Raw genomic sequence first — 13,926 nt, forward strand, 5'->3', positions numbered from 1 at the left:
AATATAAATAGATATATAACAATAACTTGATATATACAGTAGAAATATTTATCTAAATATAAATCTGTTATTAAATCTCTTTACTAAATATTTAAGAAACATGATCTGAAAAAATATTAGAGTAGCATTTGCATAGGCGTAAGATGTGTGAACGTTACATCTCATTTTATTCCACCAAGGAATAAAAAATTATGCTAATTTTTTTTTTAATAAGGTTATTGGAATTTTTTTCTTCTTTTCTTCTTTCCCCCTTTAAAATTCTGATTTTCTTTCTTGCAACTACATCATATATTTTCTTTTCTTACATTTCTTTTTAACAAAAAAGTAACTTATGATCTCACAATTGAGTTTATATTACTAATTTTTTTTTTTTTTTTTTTTTTTTTTTACTGTGGCTTTGTATTTAAAAATGTTGGTGTATACACTAGCAATTGTGAGTTTATACCTCTTAATTGTCAGTAAAAAAACTACTAGTGTGATACGTATGCTCAGAATTTTTTGGAGACCATACATTTGCAGTTATATAAAAAACATGTGAAAAAGAATATTTAATTCTGTTATTTTAAATATAAATTTTGGGGAAAAATCTTAGAAATTGCAGGATGAGAAATCACAGTATCTTTATTCACAGTAAAGGGGAATCACAGTATCTTTCATTTAATTTTTTTAAATTTATTTTTCTTTCTTATTTTCTATATTTTTCTTATTTTTCTTAACTACCATACAGTAGTTTTGTACTTTATAGAGGGAACTGACATTTTTTATAACACCTTTTTTATCATCAAGCTCTTCCTCTTGCTTCTGACCATTACCTATTTGACATACTCATAAACAATACTTCCTTCAACCACTTTCCCATTTCATCTACTGAATACCTTTCTAACTCTTAATGCTTAGCTTTCTACCATGACAGTTTGCACCAAAATAGTATGTAGTTAGAAACACAACAGAAACCTTTTACACACGTTGACCTTGACTGCTCTTAAAGGGATGGTTCACCCTGAAATAAAAATAAAAATACTCACTATTTTCTCAACTTCAAGTAGTTCCAAAGTTTTGTTTTTATATTGAATACAAAAAGAAGATATCTTGAAGAATGTGTAGACCAATAGTAGGGCTAAAATTAAAATCTACTCACCCTCAAGCTATTTTAAACCATGATGAGTTTCTTTCTGCTGTTAAACACAAAAGTAAACCTTTCAAACCTGTACGCGTTTCTTTATTCTGTTGAACACAAAAGGAGATGTTTTGAAGAATGTTGTAAACCTGTAATCATTGACTTCCATTTGTTACTACTTCCATTTGTTACCTACTATGGAAGTCAATGGTTACAGGTTTCCAACTTTCTTCAAAATATCTCCTTTTGTGTTCAACAGAATAAAGAAACTCCAACAGGTTTAGAACAAGTGCTTGGTAAGTAAATGATGACACAATTTAAATTGTTTGGTGAACTATCCATTTACGCAAATGGTTAAAAGGAAGCAAGTCTGGGAAACGTGCTGTGTGTTTTCTCTGCCTCTTCTCTTTCACTTTCCTTCAGGGTCTCTTAGAAGTCTGAGGGTGTGGGCAGAGCTCTGAGAGTCTTATATAAGCACTGGACAGAGACTCTATATCCCTGCCACCATCATCAGCTGAGAAGAGATCAACTGGTGTGCCATTCATTTCAGCTTCGCTCTTTATGTTGACTCAGGCAGTGTATTGAGAAAAAAAGAGAAGCCCAGAACACTGAAGTATTGTGCCACCGTTTGGCGTCTTGCTGCAGTTTAGTTCCTCTTTAAAGCTCTAGATCATCAGGGACTATTCATTCACCTTTTTGAGCTAATAAATTAACCTCAGCCTTCCACATATAGCAGGGAAATACCATGATGAGGGTTGAATTCCTTAATATGAATGCCAACTGTGTTTTTTTAGGAAGGCTGACATCATTGTATGATTTGGTGTGATCGGTCAAATATATTGTGGTGGTTGGTTTTGATGGTGCACAGTTTCAGTTAGGAAGTCTTCTTAAAGCTTCAGACCTTGAAGTGTTGATGACTTTGTGTATTTCGTTTACAAGTTGTTAAGAAACACTTATTTTACAATTACTCTAGAGTAAATCAGTTGAGTTTCACCATTATTTTTTCTTACCATGGAGCACTTTTAGCTTATAGCATAGATCATTGAATCGGATTAGACCATTAGCATCTTGCTAAAAAATTATCAAAAATGTCCTATCTGAATCTGGACTCTTCTGTAGTTATATTGTGCATCAATTGTGTACTAACGGGAAATTAAAGTTTTCTAGGCTGATAGGGCTGGGAACTAAACCATTTAGCCCTTTTAGCTTAGCTGAGCATAGATCATTGAATCGGATTAGACCAGTTAGTTACTGCAACTGCCCCTTTACTATTGTAACGTGAAGTGATGCATTATGACATTATTACAGTACTTACGACATTATTACAGCACTTTTACTTTCATTTATTTACATTTTGGCCGTACAAAACCTTTGTGTGTACTAGTATTTACTATTCAATTTAATAAATTCCAAACAAGTGATGACATTGAGTACAACAGTATTTTCATAATTCACCGTTATTATATCCATTTTAAATGGTTACGAAAGTCATTTTCATTCTTCAGGTTATTTTAAATACATTTTGTGATAGAAGACTGAAAAAACAGTCTCCTTTTTGTCTTCAACTACAGTGGCAGTACTTTAATACTTTGATTAGAGTAGCGCAAATTCCTAATATGAGGTAATTTACTATACAATCTTTAAAATGACCCAATATAGTGCATATTCAGGTTGTCTGCGGGGTCCTAAAAAGTATTAAAAGTTGATAAATTATGAGAAAATTAAGGCCCTTAAAAGTTATTAAAATATCTTAACCGCGTTTTTAAGAAGTATTAAATTTGATTTAATCGTTGTTCAAAATGTTTGACTCTAAAAAAGCATAAATATATTTATTGTCCTCCTAATATTAACAACGACTTGCGCGATCCATGTAATTGGTTTGGACCGGGGCGCATCCAGCCAAGCTTCTCCATCCGGGTGATGTCACTTAATTTGTGGCAAATGCAGGAAAGTGATGTGACGCTCTCTACACATAGCGAAACCATAGAACAAAAAAGAGGGCAAAATGGGAAAATGTAAGTGTGCGTACTCCTCGTTGGATGAGTTTAAACAGTGGCTGAAGCCTGTCACTGAACACAACTGTTTAATTTATTCTTATCTGAGTTCTGTTGCATGGTTGTGCTCCATTGATTTATTTAACTACAACCGTTTATTACCAACTGTTTTTTTAAGCTAAAGGTTTGATACTGATTAGAACTCGAAGTGTTGATGAGGTCTTAAAATATTCTGAGAATATCTCATATTTAATCTTTATTATCTTTAAAAAGTTTTTTAAAAATATTGAAATTACCTTTAGGATTCCTGCATACACCCTGATATTACAGCTGTGAACTGTAAAGAATGTGATGTAGTTTACTGTGCATCTTAAATAACTGTATTATTGCAGCAAAGTCTACCAGTGTATGATGCAAGAGGTTCTTTAGGTCATTAAAATGTATCTCACTTACAGACGAAAATGGTTCTAAGAACTGACCACTGAAAGATACTTTGGGGAACCAAAAAGGTTTCTCATTGACGTCACTATGAAAACCAGCCTTTATTTTTAGTCTAGGTTTGTTTGTGTAACAAAGTGTGAGAATCTTTTAAACCTGCTATCAAGCTCAGTCAATTGAACTCAAAGGAAATAACCAAACAAAGCAAGCGACGACAAAAGAAAGAGACCTGTTAATAAAGGAAAATGGTGGACCGTCGTTTAACCCAGGGCACCCGGAATTGACACACACCAGGAAGACAGAACCGCAGTCAGGGGGAGGGACGCCTATTTGTGTGTGTGCGTGAGTGTGTGTGTGTGAGTGAATACAGAGGCGGGCCATTCGATGTGTGTGTGAGAGAGAGAGGAAGCAAGTGGCCCTTTCTATGTTTGTCTGAGGAGCACACGTTACTCTTCCAGAAAGAAAGAAAGACAGAGAGAGAAAACCCATTGCACAACAAACGAGGTAGATTTCCAGCAGAGGCACTGATGTGTCTTGAAAAAACTTGAGAGAAAGGAAAGCAGCGAGTGAAATGGAGAAAGAGGGATCAGCCGGCAGCATGGAGGATGATGAGGAGGAGGTGTTGGGTCTGCTGGATAAAGTTCTGGAGGATGAAGATTGGTTTGAAAGCGAGATGTACCTGGACTGTCCATTCACACCAGTAGAGCTCAGGACGTTTAAGGTGAGAGAAAAAAGACACGGTGAAGTGTCAGCCAGCACTTCTCTCTTCCTCTGCTCTCTTGCTGACAGGGGTTTTGCTCTGTCTCGATGGCTAAAAATAGTGAGGTGGAAAGTATTAAACCTTTCTCGACGTGGCGTTAGTGTTTGTTCAGTCCCCTGAGTGAGTGTGAGTGTATGTGTGTGACTTTTGTGCTTTGTACCATTCATATTTCGCAACTGCAAGTCTATAAACATAATTACTGATCTCCATCCTACACTAACACACTCATTGAGAGCAAAATTATTTAGATAATGGGGGAAATTGGCAGAAATGAAGATGTTTATAGACAAACTGTTGCTGTGTGTTGTTGATTTTTTGAGTCTGTTACATTCGCTGTATGTTTGATTTGGGATGTTTAGCATCTCTTGTTGTCATACTGATTGTTTTCACTCCCCAATAACCTGCCTCTGTGTGGGTTTGTGCTTGTGTGTATAGTGATGCTTAACAGAGCATGGATTATACACTAAATAATGCTGGATTCCATACTATTCATGCATGTTCTCCCAGCAAAAGTTGATTAAGTTAAGGTAACAAATATTAGTGGATTGAACTTAAAACAATTAAGTTGCCCCCTTAAAATTTCATGGTGTTGTTTCTGCTCATTTTAAATGAATAGCTTAAACAAACACCAAACATATTTTATAAGTGTATAATATATACAAGTCTTATATAATATACACTGCTAATAATAAGTGATAAACTGCCAATGTCAATATTATTACCTCCTGTTATTATTTTCAATTGGCTACAGAACAAAACTGTTATCCAATGGCTTTCCTAATTGAACTAACTTACCTGGTTAGACTAAAACTAACTTACCTGGTTAGTCTAATTAACCTAGATAAGCCTTTATTTGCATATAAAGCTGGAAACTAGTATCTTGCAAAATTTACAGTAAAACAGTATGTACTGTATGATGAATAAGACAGTTTTTGATGTATGTTATTAAAACTATTGTTTAAAAATGTTTTGAAGAAATCTTCTTTCCGGTAAACAGCACGTATACATTATTTATTAATAACTAATAATGTTGCCTTCAACTATATATTCCCCCCTAACCATATATATCTACGCTGCCTGACAAAAGTCTTGTCGTTGATCCCAGTTGTAAGAGCAAGAAATAATAACTTGACATCTAGTTGATCACTTAGAAAAGTGGCAGAAAGTAGATTTTTCTGATGAATCATCTGTTGAACTGCATCACAATCATTACAAATACTGCAGAAGACCTACTGGAACCCACTTAGACCCAAGATTCTCATAGAAATCAAGTTTGGTGAAGGAAAATCATGATTTGGATTACATTCAGTACGGGGGAGTGCGAGAGATCTACAATGTAAACCACAGGAGAGGGCAGATTCTTCAACAGGATAGCGCTCCTTCTCATACTTCAGCCTCCACATCAAAGTTCCTGAAAGCAAAGAAGGTCAAGGTGCTCCAGGATTGGCCAGCCCAGTCATCAGACATGAACATTATCGAGCATGTCTGAGGTAAGATAGATGAGGCATTGAAGATGAATCCAAAGAATCTTGATGAACTCTGTGAGTCCTGCAAGAACACTTTCTTTACCATTCCAGATGACTTCATTAATAAGTGATTTGAGTTATTGCAGAGATGTATGGATGCAGTCCTCCAAGCTCATGGGAGTCATACACAACATTATTTTTTTTTCTACTGCACCATGACTTTATATTCTATACAGTAGATTATTTGTGACAAGATTTTTGTCAAAGAAAAGTCAGAGCTTACTGTCCTTATTAAATAATTAAAAAGCAAGGCATGATCATATTTTACTTTGGTAAAATAAGCGTAATCTAGAGGCCTTTGCCTTTCATAAAAGCCACTTCTGATACCAAATGATCAACTAGAAATCAAGTTACTATTTGTTGTTCCTAAAACTTGTATAGGCGACAAGACACAGTGTACACACAGTGTAAAAAATAGTTGCTTAAAAAAATTGTAAACCCATTGACATAAAAATGACAAGTATTTCAGTAATTTTGTTGTAACTGAGAACTGTTAAGTTGACTTAATTTTAAGTATGCACATAGTTCATTTACTTAGTAATTTGAAGGCAATGAGTTTACCAAGAATCAAATCGATTTTTAGTGTATACCGTATTTTCGGATCCTCTCTTTCAGAACCCACAGTTCATAAACACTGTACTTTTACACCTGGTGTGTGTGTTATTTTCAGTCTGATCTAAAGTAAATACAGATTACTAATAAATACAGATGTGAAACAATGTGAGCTTGAAGTACTTAAGAAAGTAGTTGAAATTCAGTTGAACATACTGTAGCTGTCGCAGTTGAGGAAACGCACCATAACAAAGTTGTATTTCTACTTCACTCTGCAAATGTTGTACATATGTATACAGATTTTCAGAATAGGGTTGTTCGTAGGGTTGTTCACATGTTTATAGTATTCTTGTGTTGCATTGAGCACTTTTAAAAGTGACTGAGCGTGATGAATGAAGCTAGAGTCTATCTTTAAACAAGTATTCAGAAGAAACACATTTGAACGCGTGTTGAGTATAGGCGGAAATAGGATTGGTTACTGTAACATCTACATTCGGTTTTATTTACTTATTTTAATGTCATTTTAAATTTGTATTACTTACTTTCATCTATAGAGATTTGACTGATCCATTTGTTTTTACATTTTCAATATGGGGAAATATTTTTTGAACGTTCGTTAAAATCTTCTCCATCTGTTTATAATAGGGAAAATTAGGTGAAAGAAAAACAAACATAGAAAGAATGTAAAGACATTAATTTGAGTGCGTCATCGTAGACTTTTCATTGGAATTTTTTCACTTTAAAACATTTCTTCCACTGGCAACTTGCTCACATTTTTTGTGTAATGCCGTGTGTATAAACAATTTAAGTTTAGTGTTCATCCTAGTTTAGTGTTCATTTAAGTTCATCCTAAGTGCTGACCTGAACTATTTGAATTACTGCTAACCATGTTCACAAAAGATAGAAAATATAATGAGGTGGAAAAAAAGAGAATGCAGTTTGCTCCATAATAAGATTCAGAATTAAAAGAAGCAGTTTCTTGTTCACTTCATATTAATGTTTTAGTTTTTAACAAGAAAATGTCAATTGTACTGTAAAATCCAAACGTTACTTTGTCTGAAATATATCAGATTATTCATGATCATGATCTGATCTTATTCAGATTCTGGGAGTCATAATCTGATCCCAAAGTGATTTTATACCTATTTTTTGTTCCTATTTCTTCAGCTATTTCTGCAGATGCAGCTTTCAAACTTTGCATATTAACCTGAATTGTAACCTGGCTTTGTTTTTGATTGTAATCTGTCAGTACTGCCATCTTAAAAGTATTTATTTTACTAACAAATTATATTCAGCACGTATATTCATATTAACAAGCTTTGAATGTAACAATGGAATGGTACCGTACAAAGAACAATAATAAATATTAATCCAATCTTATTCAATATTATTATTATTATTTAAAATTTATTTTAGTTTGTTTATAACCTTTTTTTTCTTTTCTTTTTTTTCTTTTTTTTTTTTTTACAAATAAATGTCTTCAAAATAAAAATGTTTACAAAAATTATATTTGAAAATTTTGGAAATCTAATATTGTTGTATAATATTACTATTAAACATTGTAATACACTGTCAACATTTTCATACTGACATGATTCAGTGTTCATTCATTCATTTTCTTTTCAGCTTAGTCCCTTAATTGATCAGGGGTCGTTACAGTGGAATGAACCGCCATTCATGGAATGACTTTCAACCAGCACAACAAAAATGTTTCTGAAGACAGTCACCTACTGCACTTTTAAGCGAAAAGAATCCAAATTACTTTGAAATTCCAAATGAATTGGCTTTTCTTTAACTCTAATATTCAGTTTATGTATTTATACGTGACTGTTTTACAGTATCAGACCATTAAATGATTTTATTTGAAGATTGTTATTGTTTGTATTAAGTTTGTATTAATCAGCATATACGGAAAGTAATTATTCAAAGATGATTTCTTGGATTTACTCAATTTTTTTTTTAAGTTAAGTGGTCAGAAACATTTTTTGGGCTGAATTTAAAGAAATAAATCAAGTTAAACATTACTCAATTAATTTGTTTGTTTAAATTCAACATTTATAAATAGTTTGCAACAATTTTGCAAATATCATTTTTTTCAGTGTACAATACAACCAAAGCGATAGTGGGAAATATTGTTAAAGAAATTGTAATTGCAAAGTAATTTATTCCTGTTATGTCAAGTCTTGAGTGTCAACATGATCCTTCTGAAACCATTCTAATATGCTGTTTTGATGCTCAGGAAGCATCTCATTATGACCAATTACACACTAATACAACAAAACCTGTTTTACGGGTTTACATGCAATTCATTAACTCAACAATGCAAGCAAACATCGAGTACAAGAAATGATTAACACTTTATATTAAGTACCAGTTCACATTATTATCTACTGGCTTATTATCTGTCTAATATTAAGATGTTGGCTGTTTATTTGTACTTATTAATACAAACTTTGTATGATCTTATTTTATATCCCTAATCTTATCCAACACCTAAATGACCTAAACTACTTTGTTTGTGTGTCTGTGTGTGTGCTAGCAAGCTAAATTGTTAATAGTGTGTTAATAGTGAGAATTAAATACCTTAAAGAAAGTATTACCAAAAATCTCCCACACTGTAAAACCCAAATGAACTCAAAATGAAATGAGTGTAGCCAAGTCAAATTTTACTGAAAGTTAATTTCATTCATATGAAAAGTTTTGAACTCAGTGTTGAAGGTAATGAGTAATTTAAATACCTCATGACTTCACTTTAAATGGAGTAAGTTCACAGTACTCTTTATACATTTATTTTAAGTTGTTCAAACTACTTTTTAAAAATGAGCTAAAACAACACAATTCTTGAGATTTCATTGGGACAATTTAATTTTTATGTTCAATCCACAAATTTGTTAAAAGTGTTTAGTTGACTTAATCAATTTTTTTTTGTTGGGAAAACATGATTGGAACTCTGCATTTTTTACAGTGTATAGATTAGTTATTTTTGAACTCAAATGGTTTGTAGCACTCAGTTTCCTCAAACAGTTGAGTTGCCTTAACTTACTGAGTTTTACAGTACTCAGTTGGTTTGAGTTCTCTTTATTTATTTGGCTTTACTGTGCTCAAATTGCTTCGTTTACTCAAATGAATTAAGTTCACAGTACTCATTAGGATTAGCTTTTAAACTGAAATGGTTTGTTGCAATCGGTTTCCTCAAATGGTTTGAGTTACCTTAACTTTTTGGGTTTTACAGTGCAGTAGTTGTCAAAAGGTATCCAATCCATGTATTCTACTCTGTGATGTGATATTACAGTAAATAAAGTATTTACACTCTTAGAGTATCCCAAAAAGTCAGCAAAGACTCCCTTTCCTGTTATATTTGACTTTAACAGTACAGCTTGTCCTTTTGGCATAAAATTATTATTATTTTTGTTGTTGTTGTTGTTGAGATTTTTGGGTCAGGAAAGAGAGTTTTTGGTTTATTTCTTCCACTTTCATTACCTGTATATGCTAAATCTGCTGTTAAAGAGGATTTCCTGACATATCTTTATTCCTGTCACTGATCTTTAACTTTCTTTCATTAAAGAAACCAGCAAAGCCTTTACATGAGCGCAGAAATTGTTTCTTATAAGCTTGGGTTTTGTAGCAGATACCCTTCCAGCCGCAACTCAGTACTGGGAAACACCCATACAAACTCATTTACACACACTCATACACTACGGCCAATTTAGTTCATCCAATTCACCTGTACTGCATGTAATTGGAATGTCGGGGAGACTGGAGCACCTGGAGTAAACCCACATGGACATGGGGGGAACATGCACACTAAAACCTGCGACCTTGCTGTCAGGCGACCGTGCTAACAACTGAGCCACCGTGCCGCCCTGTACAGACCTCTCCCCTCAAAAAGGTTTGGCTATAAAGCCTAATGCTTGGCTATTTTGTTCAGAAGGCTGCCATACGGCTTTATTATAATGTGAGTGAACCGTCTTTGTATATTTATGGTTTTTAATGGTCACTTTAACAGCTAAATGCATGTGAACAAATGCACCAATGTCATTGGCTGACTAGTTTGACCAATGTGGTGCGTCAAAGCAAAAAAAAAAAAAATAAAATGCATGTATGCCTGGCATTTGCGCATTGGTGTGCACACTTGCAACTTTTGTTTATTCATGAGGTGGTAAACATGGTTATTAGCATTAGTTTGGACTGTCTACAAAGCTCTTCAGTCTCTGAAACTTTCCCTGTTGTCCAGTTTGGCATTCCCCTGCCAATCACAAGTAACCATTTTTGTGTTTATAAATAATTTTCTTCCTCTGACATCATTCCTTTTCGATATCTTATCACTATCAGCACTGGGCTTCATACTGGAAGTCACTGCTATTCATTAAGCTGTGACAGTTGAGGTTTTGCACCTTAAAACACACTGCTTTAAATAGCTGACCATCAGATGAGTGGCATTTCATTTAAGTACCAAAACAAAGCCACTCAGTCTTATTTCATTTTATTTATTTATTTTTGATCAGGAGCTAAAAATGTCATTCTGAACTGAAAAATGTCATTTTTTAATCATTTACTTTCTCACACGTCATGTTTTAGTCAGCAATGTTTACTAAAGCTATTTGGTAACGTTAGAGGTTTCTTTTGTGTTCTGCAGAAGAAAGAAACTGGTTTTGTTCAGCATGAGACTGAATAATGATGACAGTGTTTATTATTTTGCCTGATTTTTCCTTTTCTGAAAAATAACATGAATAATTTTCACAATCTGTTTTTAAAAGTCATCTCAATCACGCTTAAATTTAAGATACAATTCTCCCTATTAAGAAACCATTATTTATGATTTTTGGCTCAAAGTACAAATTTGCTGCTTATTAATAGTTAGTAAGGCAGTAGTTGGAGTTAAGTATTGAGTAGGATTAGTAATGCATAAGATCATACTTTATAGGTACTAATAAACAGAAAATATCTTAATAATTGGCATTTAAAGAGCCCATATTATGGGTGCAGTGTGTAACACAGCACTAAGGCTGCATTTACTCAACATGGCTCAAGTGATTTAATTTCGATTGTTTTTCTCCCATGTGGCACAGATCGGATATGGCCCGTGTACGTGTAAGCAGGAACAAATCACATGGATTCCGATTTACTCTAATCAGATTCAGGCCTTGTTCGTATGTGGAAATTAATTTGATATGATTTGGATCTGTGCCCTCGTGTCTGCAGTGAAAGCAAGTAGATCGGATTTTCACTTGTCAATGCGAGTGACGTCAACTCTGACGCTTTAATTTCAGAACAGACTTCAGTAGAGGTGTAAACCTATACTGGTATCACGGTTCGGTTCGGTTACGATTATCATGCCTTCGATTCGGTTCAATTCGATATCTCGGTGCATCACGGTGCATTGACGATGCTTTCCATATACAGTGTTTTATTTTAGGGGGAGGCTATAACAAGCTGTCTGTATAAACACACAGAGACATAGCACCACACTGTCTCTCATTCAAACACATACACAAACATAGACAGCACCAAACAAACACACACACACACACACACACACACACACACAAACACACACTTAAGCCCTCGCAACAGGGAGAGCTCGCGCTGAGCGGAGCAGAAAAACAAAAAAGAAGCACTTTTCCGACGGTCCCTTACTGAGAGCTCCTCTCAGCGCGAGCTCTCCCGGCTAAACACATATTGCGAGGGCTTAAACGGAGCAGTGCTCGTAATGTAGAGCGAAAAAAAGAAAAGAAAGACAGCTGTGAAACATAACCAGCTTTGTCTTTTTGTAGGAAACACACTTTAGATCTTTTTAGGGTAAGAGTTTTTGAGTTATTGCCGTCTATAACTGAATGTGCGGCAGGAATATCGAAAACAAAACCAACTGAACCGCGCTCCTTTCTGGCGCCCCTCTGGATATACAGCACTCTTAGCATTTGCCTATGGTGCCTATGCCACGGACCGGCCCTGAGTTGGCTGAGTGTTGTAAATACTTGCGCTCACCTCCCTCGCGACAGAGCGCATAGTAGATAAATGACGTCAGTACATAATAACCGGTTATGATTATTACTGAACCGATACCTTATTGTCCGCATCTGCATCGCCATGCACCGAAGAAACAATTAATTTTGACACCCCTAGACTTTGACAGAGTCCCAAACCTTATATCTCATACACGAGGACTAAAAAAGCATTTATTTTGTCATGTAGCACAATTGTTTAAGCATTTTAGCGAGAGAGCGCAGTATCCGCCACCTAACCGATATAATTTAAACTATTGCATAAATCACGCCATGCACAGGACATTAAGATGCTTACTGGTTTAAAAAGGCCTAGATTAAAAGAAGATGGCCAAATTAGAACTTTTCTGTCATAAACTATAGTAATGCAGCTTGTCAAAAAGAATTTTACAAAGTGAAACCTTGCAAACAGATAAAACACAGGAACTGAGAAAAGGGTGCTCTTTTACTATCAGCTGTTAGTCAGTGCCCACCCTTTTTTTTTCCTGGTCATAGCGCCTTTGCTGTGTGCTGTTTAAATGCAGACAATCAGATATAAGTCACTTTTAAAAGATGATGTAAGCAGGTCATCAAAAAAAGCGGATACAGCCACAAAATCAAAATTGACCAACAAGATCTGCCGTGTAAATGCAGCCATAGTGAATGAAAACATCCAGCTTAAATATGAAAGTTCACTGTATTTAAGACTATTGGTTCTTTAACGACATAATCTACTCAGAGTCAAATAAATGAATTGAGTTGGGTTTGGATATGTTGCCTGATCGGGTCGACGTCAGTACGGCACATCACTAAATATGAAGTGCTGGATTTGGTAAAACGTGAATGTGCCTTTCCTTTCAGACACTAGCGGGACCGATCATAACACAAAGATGATGATCACTGACAGATGGAGATTCAGCTGAGGGGAGTAAAGGGTTAAATTTCATTTTCACAACACCAACACAGTATAGCCAACCTAGTGCTGTGTTTGTTCCTGTCATTTTTCTGATGATTGATATAATAACCTACGCTGCAACGCAGGATTCGTCAGCCGTTTGCTAATAAAGAAAGGAGAAGCGGAGACTATTGTATGTGAGTTTTTCAGACTTTGACAGGGACTTTGTCAGTAGCAGTGACAGTTCAAACGGACCTGTTTCTTCTTCCTCCGGCTCATAACATGTATGTGTAATTATTATTGTTGCCTCGTTTTGTGTAGTTTGGAAAATATGTATTTGATATTGTGTTGTAACTTGTAATCACTTATCTATTTTTCATAACACTTGCTTGTACTGTTTCTCCTGTGTTTAATCTGTATGTGGCTGTTCACATATTGCGGCAAAAACCACGTTTAAACGTGACGCGTGCTTCTTCCTTTACCGATTTAAATGCGTTTCTGAACTGGCGATCCTCTGCCGTTTGCCTTTGCTTTGGCCACCCTCAGCTATTTTATGCAGGCGGTTTTCAAAGAAGTTCACCTTTTGCCACTGTGTGGATTAATACTGAATGTGTGTCATTGTTATTACTTGGGGTCAGGGTTAAGAGTAGAGTAATATGCTGG

At 34.9% G+C, this 13,926-nt stretch overlaps 1 protein-coding gene across 7 annotated transcripts in view; it reads left to right on the forward strand.

Moving 5' to 3' along the window:
- Nucleotides 1–13,926, forward strand: part of abr (ABR activator of RhoGEF and GTPase) — a 282,138-nt gene that overhangs the window by 104,871 nt on the left and 163,341 nt on the right. For 2 of the 7 annotated variants that reach the window (XM_073950737.1, XM_073950740.1), the window contains exon 1: nt 3,929–4,270. The exons of the other annotated variants lie outside the window; for them this stretch is intronic. In XM_073950737.1, the coding sequence (XP_073806838.1) occupies nt 4,121–4,270 (150 nt within the window). In that variant the 5' untranslated portion in view covers nt 3,929–4,120. Of the gene's footprint in view, nt 1–3,928; nt 4,271–13,926 lie in introns of those variants that run through there. 7 annotated transcript variants of the gene reach the window in all.

Source organism: Danio rerio, chromosome 5 (assembly GCF_049306965.1).
Source record: "Danio rerio strain Tuebingen ecotype United States chromosome 5, GRCz12tu, whole genome shotgun sequence".
In the NCBI taxonomy this organism is placed as follows: Eukaryota; Metazoa; Chordata; class Actinopteri; order Cypriniformes; family Danionidae; genus Danio; species Danio rerio.